Source organism: Cervus canadensis, chromosome 23 (assembly GCF_019320065.1).
Source record: "Cervus canadensis isolate Bull #8, Minnesota chromosome 23, ASM1932006v1, whole genome shotgun sequence".
In the NCBI taxonomy this organism is placed as follows: Eukaryota; Metazoa; Chordata; class Mammalia; order Artiodactyla; family Cervidae; genus Cervus; species Cervus canadensis.
Window position 1 is genome coordinate 19018035 of NC_057408.1, and position 20182 is coordinate 19038216.

The window sequence follows — 20182 nt, forward strand, 5'->3', positions numbered from 1 at the left end:
TTGGAAAACTCAGCAGTGGCCACAGGACTGGAAAAGGTCTGTTTTCATTCCAATCCGTAAGAAAGGCAATCCCAAAGAATGCTCAAACTACCGCACAATTGCACTCATCTCACACGCTAGTAAAGTTATGCTCAAAATTCTCCAAGCCAGGCTTCAGCAATACGTGAACCAAGAACTTCCAGATGTTCAAGCTGGTTTTAGAAAAGGCAGAGGAACCAGAGAGCAAATTGCCAATATCTGCTGGATCATCGAAAAAGCAAGAGAGTTCCAGAAAAACATCTACTTCTGCTTTATTGACTATGCCAAAGCCTTTGACTGTGTGGATCACAATAAACTGTGGAAAATTCTGAAGGAGATGGGAATACCAGACCACCTGACCTGCCTCTTGAGAAACCTGTATGCGGGTCAGGAAGCAACTGTTAGAACTGGACATGGAACAACAGACTGGTTCCAAATAGGAAAAGGAGTATGTCAAGGCTGTATATTGTCACCCTGCTTATTTAACTTATATGCAGAGTACATCATGAGAAACACTGGGCTGGAAGAAGCACAAGCTAGAATCAAGATTGCTGGGAGAAATATCAATAATCTCAGATATGCAGATGACACCACCCTTATGGCAGAGAGTGAAGAGGAACTAAAAAGCCTCTTGATGAAAGTGAAAGAGGAGAGTGAAAAAGTTGGCTTAAAGCTCAACATTCAGAAAACTAAGATCATGGCATCTGGTCCCATCACCTCACGGGAAATAGATGGGGAAACAGTGGAAACAGTGTCAGACTTTATTTTTTGGGCTCCAAAATCACTTCAGATGGTGACTGCAGCCATGAAATTAAAAGATGCTTACTCCTTGGAAGGAAAGTTATGACCAACCTAGATAGCATATTAAAAAGCAGAGGCATTACTTTGCCAACTAAGGTCCATCTGGTCAAGGCTACGGTTTTCCCAGTGGTCATGTATGGATGTGAGAGTTGGACTGTGAAGAAAGCTGAGCGCCGAAAAAATGATGTTTTGAACTGTGGTGTTGGAGAAGACTCTTGAGAGTCCCTTCGACTGCAAGGAGATCCAGCCAGTCCATCCTAAAGGAGATCAGTCCTGGGTGTTCATTGGAAGGACTGATGCTGAAGCTGAAACTCCAATACTTTGGCCACGTCATGCAAAGAGTTGACTCATTGGAAATGACCCTGATGCTGGGAGGGATTGGGGGCAGGAGGAGAAGGGGACGACAGAGGATGAGATGGCTGGATGCCATCACCAACTCAATGGGCATGAGTTTGAGTAAACTCCGGGAGCTTCAGATGGACAGAGAGGCCTGGCATGCTGCGATTCATGGGGTCGCAAAGAGTCGGACACGACTGAGTGACTGAACTGAACTGATCTTCTGAAATAAGAACATGGTATCACAAAGAAAACCAACAGAAGACTGCACAGTTCCTCCCAAGCCCTCGGTCACCTTGCTGGTCACCACTACCTAAGAGTCTAAGAGTCTAAGTGGCAGAAGCCAGTTCCCATCAATTCCAGCAGCCAGTGGCCAGTGGCTTCTCTAAAATGTTGAGAACTGGGGGCACAGCCCCCAATTTCTTGAGCTTCTCAGAAAACTATTCCCCAGCAAAAAGAATGGGACTTGCATACAAGCCCGCAATCCCACTCCAGGTGTAAATCCAGAGAAAACTCTTAATTCAAAAAGATCCATGCACCCCAATGTTCACAGCAGCATTATTCAGAACAGCCAAGACATGAAAGAAACCTAAATGTCCTTCGGCAGATGAATGGATAAAGAAGATGTGGTACATACATACAGAAGAATACTGCTCAGTCATAAAAAAAAAAAAAAAAAAAAGGATGAAAAAATGCCATTTGCAGCCATATGCATAGATCTGGAGACTGTCATACTGAGTGAAGTCAGAGAAGGAGAAATATCATATGACAGCCCTTATATGCAAAATCTAAAAAGAAATGATTCAAATGAACTTACAAAATAGAAACAGACTCATAGACATACAAAACAAACTTACTGTGTGGCAGAAGCCAACACAACATCGTAGAGCAATTGTCCCCCAATTAAAAAAAAAAAAAAAAAACTACAGTTACCAAAGGGGAAGGGGCAGAAGGGATTGGGAGTTTGGGATTAAGAGATACACCCACAATATATAAAATAGGTAGCCAACAAGGGCCTTCTGTACAGCACAGGGAATTCTATTCAATATCTTATAATAAACCATAGTGGAAAAGAACCTGAAAAAGAATATGTATATATATGTGTGTGTGTAGCAGCAGTGGCGACTGTGTTTGTTTCAATGCTTCATTTGACACTTCATAACTGAGTGTCTTTGCTATACACCAGAAACTAACACAATATTGTAAATCAACTACATTTCCATTTAAAAGAGACCAAAGAGGATGAAACTTTCTACCCCAAAGTGACACCAAAACCTTTAGCTACAAAATTGGCTCGTCATGCAATTGTGTGAATATGGCAAACTTAGCCAACATTCACAGACCCAGAGAGAAAGTTTGACCAAGGGTACTTCACCATGTACACAGAAGTAGAGAGGTCACCCGCCACCTTCCCCACCCACTCCCCGTCACTGAGGCGTCCCCACCACCCCTGATGCCCCCGGGGCAGAACCCGGACCTCCGAGGCCTGGGAGCAGCTGTGGGAGGGCCCTGACCGTGAGCGCAGGACCCAGCAGAGGGGCTGTGCCCAGGCCTGCTGCCATTCCTGGAGACCTCACCACACGAGCAGACCTGCCCACGGCTGAATATCAGGTTCAGAGGGCGGAGTGCGAGCACCGGCCACTCACACCCACAGAGAAAAAAAAAACCCCATCAGAGCCATACAGTGCTCTCATGGGAAAATAAAGAGGCCCCGGGGCTATGCAGACAATGCCTGGCAGGCTCCCCTGCACACGCCTGCCTGACGTACACCCAGCCCACACCAGGGATGCTGAAGTTTTTACATGGTTCTGAAGGCTCAATTTTCCACTTTTTAAAAAGGAAATATTAAAATATAGCATAAATTAAGTCCCTTTTGCAATTTTTTTCTTTCCAAGATAACAAGTCACCATCGGCATTTTAGGCTACCTACTCTATGTGGAAATTTTTTAAATCAATACATCCTTAAATAAACAAGTCATTAACATCTGCTTGACAAATAACTTAATATGCAATGTTTTTTGATGACCCAGAAGAACAAGACTCGCTTACAGAGAAAACCACTTACAAACTTAAAGTCAGGAAGATATTTGCATCAGTGCAGCTGGAAGTTGACAGATTTTAGGTAAGTTTCCAGAAGCAGCCACTTTGATCTCTTGATTCCATTTATATGACTATGTGGTTCTTATACACACATTTAATAAATTATTCAGCAGGAACGTGACAAAGCTATATAATACATTGCTTTCCTTGATGTAAGGGTGCTTCAAGCATAAGCACTGAGGATCGTACGGCGTCTGTGGAAAAAGAAGGGATCCTCTCCCGCCCAGAACCTGACCTTGGGTATCAGTTAACGTCTAGGAATTATTTCTGCACCATCTCAGTGTATCTGAGACATCAAGCAAATGCAATTATCCTCAGGATCACAATTTGAAGTTGAGTCACAAGAAGCTTTTAGCCTTGCATGAGTCACGCAGTTCAGACATCTCTCCACAGATACGCCTGGGGTGATGGGGGAATTTTACTGTGGTTTATGTCAGAGTGAGGAACTCTGGATCTGAGCAAGTTAGGATGGGAGCACACAGGGGTTGGAGATGCAGAGGAGAGGGGAACGATGGTGTGATCCGCAGTGTGTGCAATAAAACAGTTCCATTTACAGCAAAAGGATTTCCCTAAGATACTCAGAAATGGGCTCAGCCCCCGCACTGCTGAGCATATATATGGTCAGAGCAGCAGAGAGACTCTGTCTCAGCAGCTCCTGAGGAGACAGGACAAGACCAGCTCCTCAACCGCACCCCCATATTCATCAGTAAGGAACTGAAATCGCAGCTTATGCATTTGAAAGTCAGTATGCCTACTATTTAAATATTCCAGAGCCATCTCCCCATGAGAAAGCAAAAGGCCCAGAAAAATAACAGCTGCCTTAGGCCACTAGGGCAGCCAAGTCTAAGGAGAAAGCATCATTTATCTTTGAAGTTCACAGAAAAACAAGGTTTACCCAGCATCCGGACTTCAAAGGCACACTGGGGAAGTGTATCTCCTTTAGCCTGGCTGCTAGTAGTGAGGGGAAAGAGAGTGGGGTTGGGGGCGCTGGGTTATTCAGTGAAGAAAGGATGGGGCCTCTGAATAGGTCCCCATTAATTACACATGATTACAAGGGTGCCCCAAGAAGTACTTGGTCTGCAGACGCAATACAAGTTCTTCTGGAACCCCTCACTCAGGAAACTGTATGCAGTTTTACATCTTTGCAGACATCCGTTACCAACGAAACTCATTAGAGGAGGAGACAACCTAAACTCTGAACAAGAAGAATTGATTAGAATGACGATGGACAGAAGAAGAGCTCACCTGCCTGTAAAATGAAGCAATCTGCGTTTACACTGGGCACTCTTGGGTTGTGCAAGTCAGCCATGACAGCATCGGGAAGTGACCAAGGCGTGACAAGGGTAAATACATCGCGTCCAAGCACATTCTCAGCACTTCCCCGAATACAGCAGCAGTGGCGACTGTGTTTGTTTCAATGCTTCATTTGTGTGCGTGGGAATGGGAAGAGGAATATGCAGGGAGCCACTGCCACACAAGCAAGTCCAAGCAGGAGCCCCTCTTTATGCAGCCGCGTGAATCCACACACACAGAAGCTGTCCTGACATTTGCAATGGCACCTTCACGTTTTGCAAAACACATGAGGTACGTTATCAGAATAAAATCTTTCTGCTGCGATATTTGAATAAAGTGCTAAAATTGTGCAAAGGAATTTTGTTCTTAAAAATACTCACATAGGTGTATGTACAATTTTTCCCCTGGCCATCAAACATGAAAAGTCATGATTTCCCATCCTCTCTGACAATTTTCTCCTCTTCTGTCCAGAGAACTATTTATAACATGGCAAATGTAAATACTGTTAGCTGGAGGAATATAGTTAGTAAGATAAATTCACAAACTAGAGAAGCTAACATGCAAAACTTACATCGAGTTGATCTTTTTGATCCAAAATTTGATATTTCACATGAAGTCCTCATATGACGCAGGTATGCATTACACAAAATTCTTTTTAAAAAACTTTTCTTGCTTTTGTATCATCCTAAAATATATCAGTCTTGCAGTCTGAAAATTATTTACTAATATAGAATCATTTCATCTTTTCATACCGTTTTCTCATTATTAAATATGAAACTGTCACAAAAGCTACATTTGAAACTAAGTTATGATGATTTGAACCCCATATTAAAATTTCTAGAGGGAATGATATTTGGGATAAATATGCATTAGACATCATTACAAATTTGATGAAAAAAGCATTTGTTTGTACATAATATGCCCAGCTATGTCCAACCATTAGATTGTTTTTTCTAGGTTTATCTGAAACAGACATTTTACTACACTTACTAACTTTTCTCACATGGCATGACCATTATCTCATGTGGCTTATAATTCATAGAAATTATTCTGAATTTATAGAAATTATTTTCTGTACATCATCTTCACTGACATTTTAAATATTCTCCTTTTGAGTAGATTCCATTCAAGGCATAGCTAATACCTTAAAATATATATATGTGTGTGTCGATATATATATATATGTAAATTTTTAACATCCAGTTTCATTCTCAGCAACTCATTCACAGCTTCCACCATGAGAATAGTCACAGGTGGTGGTTTTCCCTGATTTTTTGCTCATCTCAACGAAGACCAAGTTCACAGCATAGTTTTTCACTGACGTCCTGCTGGCTGACACCCCAGGGTCATGCTGCGACCCCTGCTGACCACCTGAGATAAGCTTAAGAGACCTCATGACTGCGGATGGACACAGCATGTTGCAGAAGCCCAATGCACTGTTTACAACTGGGAGCAGATGCAGCAGATGTGCAAATAAGCTTATTTCCATCAAATATATATGTCTCAGTATAAGTGTCCACAAAAATAAAACTCAGGATCAAGTGTCCATAATCGTATCTGAAACACATATAGTTTCAATATTACCCCAATCTTAAAATTGAAGAACTAAAGCACAAATGTGTTTTCTAATTAAATTTACTTCAAGATGTCGATCACAAATATTCCTGACCACCTTGATAGGCCCTTCTTCCTCATCTGACAAAGAATACAAATCTAGAGAGTCCTATTATAGACTCTTTACAGTCTTTAAATAAAGTTTCTTGAGAAACTTTCATTTCTTAAGATGTATAAAACTATATTATTATCTTTTGCTTATGGAATAGAATTTAGAAATAAAATAAAATTTAGAAATGGCCTTCACTAGACCTAAGGATTTTCTAGGCAGATCAAAGTGCTTTTTAAACACAAGTGGAATTCAAACAATATAATATGAATTGTTGTTAAGATAGCAAGTTACTGCCTTGCTTAACACCGCAATGTATTTCTCTGTGTCTGGTCCACATGCATGCAAATACCACACTTTTAAATAATACTCTTTTTTCACACGTGAGTACAATTGGTTGATGGTGGGGTGTCTAGTCGACTTTTATTTTCTTTAGTGTCATTAAGAGGTGACTCCTTGTGGGCATGGCACTTGAACACTTGCTTATAAGCCTTCCTGAAGTTTTCAGAGAGAAAGGCGTAAATGATGGGGTTCACGGAGGAGTTGCTGTAGGCCAGGCAGTGGGCAGTGATCCTGAAGAAGAAGGAGGCGGGGGTCAGCGGGAACACCCCAAACTCAGCCCAGAGATGGATGACGTGGTGGGGCAGCCAGGAGACCCCGAAGACCACCACCACCACCAGCACCGTCTGTGCGGTCTACGAGAAGGGAAGAAAGCAGAAGCTCTGGTCACAACAGACGGGAACCCAGCATTCCAGCTCATGCACTGACAGAGGGAACTTTCTGTGTGTTTTCACAGAATCAAGTGCATCCTAAACCTGCTCTGGGCACTGGTCTTCACTTCGCAGTCACACCCCCAAAGGAGCTATAAGCATGGCCCATTGGCCCCCTGTCCACTTTGCCCCTGGAGAGACCCAATCCCACTGGGATCCATGAATTCAGGGAGGGAGGGTGGAGGGGAAGGAGAGAGAGAAGGAAGGTGCTTATTTTCCCTCCAGCTTCACACCGTGGAGCAGGGACTCCCCAACCAGGAAACCGTTGTGGGCCCACAGGTCTTTTCACAGGAGACGCCTGGCCCCCACCCTGCAGGAATGTTCTCATGTGATGCAATGACTTTGCTGTTACTTCCCGTGAGTTAGAATCTGGCTGTCACAGCCCATAGCACCCAGAACGTGAGGCTTAAGATAGCAGTCTTCCAAGAAAGACACGGGGTAGCCGACTGACTTGGAGAGGAAGCTTGTCCAAGAGGCAGGCTGGAAGCCAGGGAACCCGGCAGAGGTGGGAGAGGAGCCACTCTGACTTCAGGATGAGGTCAGAGCAAGAGCGGTCAGGGCGCCGGAGACGGGAGTTACGCTCATGTTTACCATGACCACGCGGGTGCTCAGAAGGTGCCACGAGCCACACAAAAGCCAAGGGTTTGATGACCTTTGAAAAATGAGGCCAGCTTCCCTTGTGGCTCAGATGGTAAAGAATCTGCCTACAATGTTGAAAAATGAGGCCACCTCCCTGTGCCTCAGCCTCCTGGCCTGTGACCGGAGTGACCCAACGTGATGGTTCTCTGAGTGGACCTGGTCTACTTAACAGCTTCAAACAACTCAGGTACAAACCTGACCGCAGGGTTTCCAGGGCAGCAGTGTTACAGACTGAGGCTGCCGTGTGCCCGACGCACGGCAGACCAGCGCCCCGCTCCCTAGGCCAAGGACCATCTGCTGTCCATCCGTCTACCCAGCAGTGTATGGGCTGCGCTCCTGATGAGTCAATAACCATCTAGACGCAGTCACACCTGCAGAGAGCGCGGAGCACACCCGCTGTCCTCCCTAAGACAGGAAGGCCATCTCTGCGCAGCACAGAACGCATGCTCTCTGGGTATTCTGTTTCACTGCTCCTTTCACGAGGTCTTCACTAAGCAACAAGCTGAGGGCAGAACTACACCCCGACAGCTTACAGATAAGAGCCACACTGTATCTGTATCCCTGTAGGGCAATGGTCAGCAGGGTGTCTTTTCTATGGAGGGTTTGTTACTGTGTGTATTTACCCAAGTTCATTCAAAATCTGCCTTTTATTTTTAGCAGGTCTACTGGTCTTTTCAGAACCATGAACGGGGTTCCTTTCCTTGGTCTGCCTGTAGCTTTGGAATGTGAGTGCCTTAAGATTACAATATAATAATATTGTAAGAATATCAATGGGTACTTACATAAACTTTATCATTTATCAAATGATGCTCCCAAAAGAATTTAACAGAATGCTTGTTTAATACAATGTTTATGCTCCCAGTTATGTGTCAACAAAAGTTCACTATTTATTTTCTGCCTATTTCACAGGCATGTCATCCCATCCGAGCTGGTACGGGAGTGGGCGCCCTGCACACAGGCCCTGGCGCTCAGCCCTGCACCCCAGTGGCCTCCACACCAACTACAGCATCACATTAGGGGAGCGCATCAAGGTGCCCAGGGAGAGACGTGCATGGCTCCCTCCTGTGTCTCCCTCACGTCAGAGGACCAGGACCAGGGAACTGGGAAGACATCCACTCACAGAACAGCACCCTCACCTACCCCCAACTCAGAAAACATGCACCTGGAACATACCAGTTCAAGGTCAAGATCTGGTCAAAATAACTCACTGTACTAACAAAATAATGGCTGAGCACCGAAGAATTGATACTTTTCAACTGTGATGCTGGAGAAGACTCTTGAGAGTCCCTTGGACTGTAAGGAGATCCAACCAGTCCATCATAAATTCCTGAATATTCATTGGAAGGACTGATGTTGAAGCAGAAGCTCCAAAACTTTGGCCACCTGATGCAAAGAACTGACTCATCGGAAAAGACCCTGATGCTGGGAAAGATTGAAGGCAGGAGGAGAAGGGGATGACAGAGGATGAGATGGCTGGATGGCATCACCGACTCAATGGACATGAGTTTGGTGATGGACAGGGAGGCCTGGCGTGCTGCAGTCCATGGGGTCGCAAAGAGTCAGACAGGACTGAGCGACTGTACCTGGGTTTTCAGCGAGCCATCATTACGCAGCACTTCAGGTATTGGGGTCTCATGCTTCCACAGGTCGTGCGGATGACGTACCTGCCCAGGAACCTGCCTTCCTGGATAGTTCATAAGTGCTTAAAGAATCAGTGAAGAATTCCACAGAAGCCATAACAAAAGCAAGCGGCCTTGCCCTCCTCGAGGGGGCTGAGTGCTTCCTTGGTGCTAACTGCACCTGGGCTGACCCACACCATCTCCTCTGAAAGGTTCCCCTTAGAAAAGTCAGGCAGTGAGGAGACAAGGCCCTCTGTGGGGATGGGGGCTATTTTCACTTCTTACAGTATCATTTGCCTGAATCACAGATGGATTTACACCCAACGTATTGCCTACATTCCCCGTCTGTCCATGTGTGGTACAGAACCACAGCATCACCATTTGATAGAGAAGAAGTCCTTGTTGAAAGTTACGTGCCAAGCCTCTGCATGAATTCTTATACTTAAGGTTGGGCCTTTTATTAGCCTGCCTTCTTTTTACTTCTTGCACTGAAAGTATCTGAAAAATAGTAATTTCTCCTCTTCCTGTGAGATGCTCTTTTTCAAGCCATCTGAGACATCTGATTTTTTTTTTTCCTTCAAAGAATTTTACACATAATCCATCTAATGGAACTTGGCAGGGAAGGAAAAAGTGAGTAAATGATGAGACTGATGAGAAACATTTTGTAAATTGTACAAATGACAGCCAAAAAGCTTGCTGAGTTACTCCAAGCCAGATGGGGAGAAAGAGCCGCTGTTAAAAGAATCTCGTGGTTAAGAAGGTACCATGAGGGTCTCGCATCTACCTCCCTATTACCAGGAACCATCCTGGGGAAGCCTACCCCACTGGGAAGTCTTCCAGAAATTGTTAAGAATCTTGTTTTCCTATCTGATCAGCCTTGTGCCAGAAAACGTTTCTTTAGGTCCAGCCAAGCCTAGTGTTAATCAAGGCCCAGCTCTGTACTGTGGTCACTACTATTTTGGCAAAGGAAAGCACACTCTTCTCTATTTTCCTCCAAACAGGCAGGATAGCTGTTGAGCACATTTGTGTTGAACCTAACCCTCCACCCCAGGAATGCTACCAGCCTTCACATGAAGTGGAGCCCTTATGGATGGACAGGGGAAGGGGAAGGGGCCCTACGCAGCCACCGAGGTGGGGAGCCAGAAACAGGCACAACTGAAATGAATAAGCCTCCAAGATCTCGCATCACCCCATGATCCATCAGAAACTGAGCGTGTACACACCCAGGAACACTCTTCTCTGCCAGGACCGAGGGCAGCATCATCTGAGCCGATCCAACCTTCGCCTCTGGGTGAAGGAGCTCTGCCTCTCCACCCTGGGCCCTCCCCTCCTCTGCCCCTGTCTCCCCATTCCATCTTCCTACTCTACTCCCCACACCTATCTGTTAGCCCTGGCCTAGACGCAGGTACATGCACATACACAAACCATTTGTTCTGTGCAAACAAGGAGGTAATTAAAAACATCAAAAGAGATCTGACATCTGTTCAGTGGTTATTAAGGGTTAGAGGTTGTGAGAGAATAGAAGAGAAAATCTTCCCTCCTCCAAATGCTGAGAACTTTTCCCCCTCAGATCATATCCTGGAGAAGGCAATGGCAACCCACTCCAGTACTCTTGCCTGGAAAATCCCATGGATGGAGGAGCCTAGTAGGCTACAGTCCATGGGTCGTGAAGACTCGGACACGACTGAACGACTTCACTTTCACTTTCCCTTGGGAAGAATTGCATTTATATATATGTTCCCTTTGGAGAAGGAAATGGCAACCCACTCCAGCATTCTTGCCTGGAGAATCCCATGGACAGAAGAGCCTGGCAGGCTGCAGTCCATGGGGTCACAAGAGTCGGACACAACTTAGCTACTAAACCACCAACCGCCATACGTTCCCTGGTGGCTCAGCTGGTAAAGAATCCGCCTGCAATGCAGGAAACCCTGGTTCAATTCCTGGGTCAGGAAGATCCCCTGGAGAAGGGATAGGCTTCCCACTCCAGTATTCTTGGGCTTCCCTGGTGACTCAGACGGTAAAGAATCTGCCTGCAATGCGGAAGACATGGGTTTGATCCCTGCATTGGGAAGATCCCCTGGAGGAGGGCATGGCAACCCACTCCAGTATTCTGGCCTGAAAAATCCCCATGGACAGAGGAGCCTGGCGGCAACAGTCTGTGAAGTCACAAAGAGTCGGAAATGACTGAGCAACTAACACAACAACAATACACATGCCTCATACGCACACACACACCCATAGGTACACATACACGTTTAAAGCCCAACAATGTAAATGTTAAAATGCTCACTAATCTTCCAGTTCAGTTCAGTCACTTAGTCGTGTCCAACTCTTTGTGACTCTCGGGGCTGCAGCCCACCAGGCTCCTCTCTCCATGGATTTTCCAGGCAAGAATACTGGAGTGGGTTGTCATTTCCTTCTCCAGGATATGATCTGAGCAAAAGGTAGATTAATCCCGATTTGTAAAATAGCTTGTCCTCGAAATGGGTTTGAAATATAATAAATTGCAGGATGTTAGATGCTGTCAAACCCTTCAGAGGAAGCTTGTGGGAATCGGGATTCCAGGGAGAAGGACAAAGACAATTAAAGATGGGCTGGACTCCCCTCAGGCCCCTCCCATCAGTTCTGCCCCCAGGCGGCCAAGTCAGCACATTTCTGGGAGGAAGAGAGCAGAGCAGAGCAACTGCTTTGAGGATTCAGGGAGGGATACAGCAATACTCGCTCGAAAGATAATTAAGACGGGCCTCCTGGGACCACATCAGAGACAGTAAATACACAATAAAAGAAGCGTGTCTGCTGAGTCGCTTCAATCGTGTCTCTGAGACTCCATGGACTGTAGCCAGCCAGGCTCCTCTGTCCACGGGGTTCTGCAGGCAAGAGTACTGGAGAGGTTGCTGTGCCCTCCTCGAGGGAACCCCCCAAACCAGGAATGGAACTCGGGGCTCCTGCACTTGCAGGTGGGTTCTTTATCACGAGCACCACCTGCAGTTCCAAGCAAATTGTGGGTCCAGCCACCTGACACCCTATGCCAGTCACCTACAGCGCACCTTCTCCAGAGGCTCAGAATCCAGAAGAGACACCTTTTGGCCCCTCCCCAGACCTCCACCCACGTTCTCTGGCAGCTCAGTCACCTGCCCACCCTCAGCAGCTCAGACCTCTCCACGTCTCCTCTCTGTCCAGGGCTAAGATGTTCTCTGAACCCAGGAACCAAAATTTCACAGGAGGATGCAGGAGAGCTAACAGTATACATTAAACCAAGCCCCAGAAATGGCACAGAGAATGTAAATCCAGGAGTTTTACCTTTTTCTTTGACGCCTCTGACTTCTTTGACACGTTCTTCAACTTTTTATGCAAATGGTTAAGGACCTGAAAAACACAGACTGATAAAATCGGTTTGCCTCAGAATTGCAAAATTCATTGTCCATTTTGCATTGACATTTCCTGATGTTCTGAAAAGGGAAGACCATGGTTTACAAAGTCATGCAAGCTGAAATTCACAGGAGCTGGTGGAGTAATGATGACCATGGATTGCCATGGACGTCCGGTCTTCTAGCCACCTGTGTCCGGAGCCCCCGTTGGCAGAGCTCTGGTGCAGGGAGCTCCGAGGTTTCTTCCAGAAAGACCCACTCTGCTGCCCACACCTGCATCTCCGCTGGCCTCCCTGCCACCTGCTTTCCCCTAAGAGTCTATCGTTCCACAATCCCAGGTCCCTGCTATATGCCAAATCCTAGATGCTTAGAAAGACTGCGGACTGCCTTCCAACAACACTGAGGGCTGGCAGACCACCATTCTGCGAGGTTCCACGACTACTGTCCCATCAGGGAGGCTTCCAGGGACACACTTGTTTCCTTCCTTAGAGACACTAATTTTGTCTTCTCCCGCCAGCATCATTCTCAGGAGAAAAGATGTGAGACACTGTGGTTCCACATAAGAGTTTGCAACGTAAGCTGTACAACAGGGTCAGGATGGTGGTACACACACCAGGCAGGTCTCGAGTTCATTCTTATGTCCCATCTGAGTGAAAAACCTAAGGAAAATCAGGTCAGGGTGACTAAGGGCTTGAGACTGCCCGTCAATTGCTCAGTGAGTACCCCCCAAACAGTGGAAACAGGGTTCCAGCCATCTCTCTGTCCCCCTGGAGCACCACAGCATGGAAATAGTTTAATCAAATTGAACTAGTATTATGAAAGCTGCTCTGTCTGGGCGGATGCAACCCTCTAGAGTCATCAGTCACTCCCTGACGGAGAAGCCGCGGGGTTTATCCACCACTTCACGATTCCCTGGGCTTCCCTGGTGGCTCAGATGGTAAAGAATCTGCCTGCAATGGGTTCCATGCCTGGGTCGGGAAGATCCCCTGGAGAAGGCCATGGCACCCCACTTCAGTATTCTTGCCTGGAGAATCCCATGTACAGAGGAGCCTGGTGGGCTACAGTCCCTGGAGTCACAAAGAGGCAGACACGACTGAGCAACTAACACTCACTTCACTTTCACAATTCCCTACCCCGGTCAAGCAGCTGTTGTGGGGTGTGAATTTCTGACTCCAAACTCCCAGCTCTACCGAAACGCTGCTCACTTCCCACAAGGGCTCAGCGTCCTCCATAAGACAAGCCTCTCACTTCCTACGGGGACATCTGTGGTCACTCTCAGTACAGCGACAACGGGTCCGTCTACTGTCCTGCCGTCAGCAACTGGGGTATTAAAAATCTAATGGAAGACAACTACAGAAGGGAGGCTTGTGCAGGAACAAATGAAGAGGACTTTTAAGAGGAAGGAACGGGCTGGACAGGGCCCCTCCCGGAGAGGACCAGCCTGGCCAGGTTCCTTGTGGACAGCCTCCCCACCGCCAGAGGAGGACCCCGGTCACTGAAAGAAAGGGAGAGGTGGCAAGGCAGCGTCAGCGAGGGCTGCTGGGGAGGACCCCACGTGGAAAAGTCAGATGTTACCTGCTACGTTACACAGCCTGGGGCCACTCAGCCCTTCCACAGCGTCGGCGGGTCACATCTCATAACTACAAACGCCTAAGGAATGTCGCGGAGTGGCCCACAGGGAGAACGCCTAACTGTGTTTCTCCTGGCTCTGCTCCACTTCATGAGCGCACACTACGGACCCACACTGATGCGTGTGACGGACCCCATGAAGGTCTCGCCATCAAAGGAGAAAGGGTTATGACTGCGTTTCTCTGGAAGCTGATGACAGTGGTGAGCGGACACTTCTCCGTCACTTGTACTTTCAGAAGTGTGCACGGGAGGCCGACACCCGTCCTGGCACAGGACGTCTCCGGGAATGTGGAGGAACTGGGCAGGTCCCGAGTTCATCTGTGTCAGGCCGAGGAGGGCCCAGGACAAGCACTGCCCTGAGGAAGAGTGAGCCAGCCCCGCAGCAGCAGAGGGTGTCCCAGAGTCATCCTCCAGCCTGGCATTCTGGGTCTCTAGGGAGGGAGCGTGCAAAGGACCTTCCACTAAACTGTCAGTGCAGAAGGCAACTCTGGAATGCAATTCCTTTCCTTAACTTAAAAAAAAACACTGTGATTGTATATGTCTTTTGATCTGGGCCTTGGGGTAACAATCAATCCCAAATGTAACATTTAAGTAGTAAAACCCTTCCATGCAAAGCAGACAGTGACTGAATCAAAGGAAAGCAACTGAAGGCTTTAATCTTTACCTTTTTTCAAGCCCTAGAATGAATATGCAAATATTACTTTGAGTTTCAAAGGAATTTCCAGTTATGCTTAAAAGCAAACTATCCATATTTTAAGAAAATCCCAATGATCATGCATTTTCTGAATTTTTTAATTTAAAAACTTCTCCTTAGGTGTGACTTTTATAAAGTCTCAAATGACAGAAATGTAGGCTGGTTCCTTCCTAGAAGTTTCTCTTGTTGTTTCCATTAAAAAGACCTGAATTTCCAAAAGACCAGAATTTTGGGAAACAAAGGAAGAATATGCTTCAAGTATAATCCATGTAATGATGAAAGAAAAGCCAAACACAAAGAATCTCTCTAATCTCGAGGCCCATGGCCCACAGGCCCGCCTCCCCCAGGGGGCTAGGAAGCCCTGCAAGGAAATCCTTCCTGAATGCTTTACCAGCTCCGCAATCACTGCCTCACAATCAGCAGCTTCCCTCCTCCAAAACCCTCTTTCCTTATCAATAAAATATGCACAGTGGCTCCAACCCACTGGGTCGCCTGCAGATCAAGTGACAGAGTGCACACAGGAGACCACGGCCCTGTGCAGACCAAGCTTTGATTTGCTTTTCTCAGAAGCAAAGGGGATAAACCAGCCATTTATCAAAGAGCTAAGCTACAGTGATTCCCAATTTCCTGCCTTTAGTGCATCTTTATGCACAACCCTTCGGTACAGGACATTCATTCAGATCACATCCAAAAACATTACTGTTCAAAATAGACACTGCTGTAGATAGATGGCCTGGGGAAGGGGCAAACAAAACCAGGTGGCTCATAGTCCACATTTCTGCCAGGGAAAAAAAACTATGAGTGGAACATGAGAACTGATTGCTGTTCTACTTCACCTGATTATTCAGAGTCCTAGAGTCACAAGCTTATCAGAAAGAAACTGAGAGAGAGAGAGAGAGAAGATAAAATGATAAAATGGTGCAGATCTCAGAATTCAGTCACAGAAGTATTTCTCTAGTGGCGATGGTACTGGGGAGGGTGTGTCAGGGAGAGGGGCTCTCACCCCATCCACTGCATCTCCTGATTATAAAGCAGATATTGTGGCTCAGACAGCAAATAATATGTGCTCCCTAAAATGTGGAAGACCCATGTCTGATCCCTAGGTAGGGAAGATCCCCTGGAAAAGGGAATGGCCACGCACTCTAGTATTCATGCCTGGAGAATTCCATGGACAGAGGAGCTTGACCCCCTACAGTTCATGGGGTTGCAAAGAGTCAGATATGACTGAGTGACTCACACACACAAACAAGTTGTGTAAAAGGTGTAAGGCTTTTAGATCAGTATACAAACTTCAACACCATGTGTTATTAATGAAAGAGAACGTGATTGTGCTGAGCTGGGGGGAAGGGCACTGCACAGAGAAAGGAGTTTCAGGGTAGGGGGACCAGAGATGTGTCAGCCGTGTGTCTCCCAGCTGAGGCTTTAGACCTGCCACCTGAACCACTTAATATTCTTTACCTCCTCCTCAAAGGACTGAAATGAGGAAACGGCAGCTGCAAACCCATCCATCCAACGTTCTCTGGAGAATCCGTGAGGAAACATTTCTGACCATTTGGATTTATGACGCCTAACTTGTGTTGTGAAATAAAATTCAAAGCTCTGTCGCCAGGAGCAGCGGTTTCACAAAGCCGGTCCTGGCCGGCGCCCCAGCCCCGTGCACCCCACAGGCAGGGAAATCCCCCCATCGGACCCCAGTTGAGGGCTGCGGAGGGGCGCGGATCCTCCACCCAGCAAAAGGACTCGCTCGGCAGGACCCGGCGCTCGCCTAACGCTGTGGCCACGCAGGCGATCAAAGGTAGGCTGAGCGGGCTACGTGGCTAAAACCTCCTGAGAAGTGGGCGTTGAACCCCGCCTCCTGTGGGGACAACCTCAGGGCCCAGGGCTTGCGGGGCCGGGACGGACGCCCAGACCGGCAAACTTTCCTGGTGTCGCCCAAACTCCAAGCAACTTTCCCGCAGCATCAAACTCGCAAGCCCAAGCCGCGGCCGGAGGAGGCGATGGCTCGGGCAGAAAACTCGCGGGGGACGAGGGCAAGGGGGCGGGGCCCTGGAGGGGTGCGGGGACAGAGGAGCCGCCCCGGGCCCGCGGACCCGCCCCGCGCCCCGCACCTTGGCGTAACAGAAGCAGATGAGCAGGAGCGGCAGCAGGTAGCCGAAGACGAAGGTGCACACCACGTAGGCCTTCTTGTGGCGCTGGTTGGGCCACTGCTCCCAGCAGAAGGTCTGATTGCTGACGTCCCGGTGGAAGAGGCGCTGGTGGTAGGCCACCGGCGAGGCCATGGCGATGGACAGCGCCCAGATGAAGCCCACGCCCAGCAGCGCGTTGCGGGACACCCGCAGGGCGGAGGAGCGGCGCGAGTGCACGATGGCCACATAGCGGTCCACCGACATCGCGGCCAGCGTGAAGATGCTGACCAGCATGGACACGGTGAAGAAGTAGTGGATGAACTTGCAGATGAAGGCGCCCAGCACCCAGGTGGGCAGCGCGTACACGGTGGCCTGGAAGGGGATGCAGAAGAGCAGGTAGGCCAGGTCGGCGATGCTCAGGTTGAGGATGAACAGGTTGGTGGTGCTGCGCGGCTTGCCCGGCTTGCTGCGCGCCAGTACGGTGATCACCAGGCTGTTGCCCAGCACGCCGAGCGCGAAGATCAGGCCGAACACCACCAGCGTGACGAAGTTCTCCACGCCGATGCCGAAGAGCGGCCTGGGTTCCGGGGTCGGGGGCTGGAGCCCGCTCGCGTTCCCCTCGCTGAAGTTCCCAGCCTCCAGCTCCATGGCGCGCAGGGGGAGCCTAGGTCGCGCTGGCGAAGGGCGCCTGCCGGGGAAGGAGGGGCTCCGGGGGACCCAGCTCGGATCACTCAGAACCCAGGCGCCTGGGCCGAGTGGCACCGTCTTTTCGGACGGGGCCACTTGGGAGAGGACGCAGACAGGAGCTAGAGCTGGACCTTCCCGCACTCGCGAGGCGGTCCCAAGAGCGCCGGGCGTCTGCTGCTCCGCCACCGAGCCGGGGAGGAGGGACCGGCCGGCGCAGCCCTGCGGGAGGAGAGAGCCCTCTCTGCGCCTTACCGGCTCCGCGCCCTGCAGGTCGTTTCCCTTGTCCCAGAGAGGCTGCGGGCTGCACCTGTTGCTCCGCGCGGCTCCCTTCCCGCGGCGTTCCGGGGACACAGCCGGGCGCGCAGCAGCGCAGCGCGCGCTTCGTGGAGAGGGCTCGCCGCGCCCCTCAACCTGCCGGCGCCGCTTTCCCCTCGTAGTTTTTGGTCAATTCTGTCTGCGCCTTCGCCTTCGTCCGCAGGGTGCCGCTGAGATGTAGTGAGGACTCAGCCGGGCTGAAATCCGCGCTGCCCCGGGGGGGTCCCTCCGCCCCCCGGAAGTCGAGGCGCACGCAGGGACTGGACGAATCCTAATGGGGTGGGTCGCCGCGCACCGCCTCTCCGAGAACAGTCGCGCGGTCTTCTCTGCGCACTGCGGACCTGCTTGCGTCCAGCGACCGCAGCAGCCGCCGGGGTGCAGCCCCCGCCCTGACCACGGCGAGCAAGGCTGTGCGCGATCAGGGCGCGCTGGGCGGGGAGGCGGGCGTCGCGCAGGCCTCCTCCTCCAACACCGCTAGTCCCTTCGCTCCAGGGCTGGCGGTCAGGGAGCGCGCTCCCCGCCTCAGGAATGAAGCCCAGAAGCCGGTGATTGGCCCTGCGGCTACCAGGGGCTTTGTAAAATCCCTGACCCCACCCCGACCCTGCCGGCTTCTAGGGAGGGAACTAGCTGGAAAGGAAACGGGCGGCCGTTTGAGTTTTCTTGATAAACCTGGGTAAGATGAAAGGGGAAAGTGTCCTGTTTACATCGTCCAACTTTAGATCAGTTTTGCCTTATGCTACTCATCCGAGTGACTTATACAGAAGGCGCGAAATATTTGTAAAATGAAAAGAATAGATTTCATTTCACTGCTGTGAACCTGCCAACAACAAAAGAGCTTTTTAAGTCTAGAAGTATTCAGTTCAGTTCAGTCGTTCAGTGGTGTCCGACTCTCTGCGACCCCATGAATCGCAGCACGCCAGGCCTCCCTGTCCATCACCAACTCCCGGAGTTTACTCAAATTCATGCCATCCAGCCATCTCATCCTCTGTTGTCCCCTTCTCCTCCTGCCCCCAATCCCTCCCAGCATCAGGGTCTTTTCCAATGAGTCAACTCTTCGCATGAGGTGGCCAAAGTATTGGAGTTTCAGCTTCAGCATCAGTCCTTCCAATGAACACCCAGGACTGATCTCCTTTAGGATGGACTGGTTGGATCTCCTTGCAGTCCAAGGGACTCTCAAGAGTCTTCTCCAACACCACAGTTCAAAAGCATCAATTCTTCAGCGCTCAGCTTTCTTCACAGTCCAACTCTCACATCCGTACATGACCACTGGAAAAACCATAGCCTTGACCAGACGGACCTTTGTTGGCAAAGTAATGCCTTTGCTTTTTAATATGCTGTCTAGGTTGGTCATAACTTTCCTTCCAAGGAGTAAGCTTTAATTTCATGGCTGCAATCACCATCCGCAGTGATTTTGGAGCCCCCAAAAATAAAGTCTGACACTATTTCCACTGTCTCCCCATCTATTTCCCATGAGGTGATGGGACCAGATGCCATGATCTTAGTTTTCTGAATGTTAAGCTTTAAGCCAACTTTTTCACTCCCCTCTTTCACTTTATCAAGAGGCTTTTCAGTTCCTCTTCACTCTCTGCCATAAGGGTGGTGTCATCTGCATATCCAAGGTTATTGCTATTTCTCCCAGCAATCTTGATTCCAGCTTGTGCTTCTTCCAGCCCAGCGTTTCTCATGATGTACTCTGCATATAAGTTAAATAAGCAGGGTGACAATATACAGCCTTGACATACTCCTTTTCCTATTTGGAACCAGTCTGTTGTTCCATGTCCAGTTCTAACAGTTGCTTCCTGACCTGCATACAGATTTCTCAAGAGGCAGGTCAGGTGGCCTAGTATGCCCATCTCTTTCAGAATTTTCCACAGTTTATTGTGATCCACACAGTCGAAGGCTTTGGCATAGTCAATAAAGCAGAAGTAGATGTTTTTCTGGAACTCTCTTGCTTTTTCGATGATCCAGTGGATATTGGCAATTTGATCTCTGGTTCCTCTGCCTTTTCTAAAACCAGCTTGAACATCTGGAAGTTCTCAGTTCACATATTGCTGAAGCCTGGCTTGGAGAATTTTGAGCATTAGTAAGCGTTATATGCTTGCCAGTTCACAATTAAGGGGCTGA

At 48.8% G+C, this 20182-nt stretch overlaps 1 protein-coding gene across 2 annotated transcripts in view; it reads right to left on the reverse strand.

The window, feature by feature from the left end:
- GALR1 (galanin receptor 1) overlaps positions 1–18204 on the reverse strand; it is a 28903-nt gene extending 10699 nt beyond the window's left edge. Inside the window, exons 1-3 of one of the 2 annotated variants that reach the window (XM_043444114.1) lie at positions 17039–18204; positions 12540–12605; positions 5969–6906 (exon numbers count right to left, since the gene is read on the reverse strand). In XM_043444114.1, the coding sequence (XP_043300049.1) occupies positions 6589–6906; positions 12540–12605; positions 17039–17704 (1050 nt within the window). In that variant the 5' untranslated portion in view covers positions 17705–18204 and the 3' untranslated portion in view covers positions 5969–6588. Of the gene's footprint in view, positions 1–5968; positions 6907–12539; positions 12606–17038 lie in introns of those variants that run through there. The other variant, XM_043444115.1, reaches the window with a different exon arrangement.
- Between the last annotated feature and the right edge of the window lie 1978 nt (positions 18205–20182).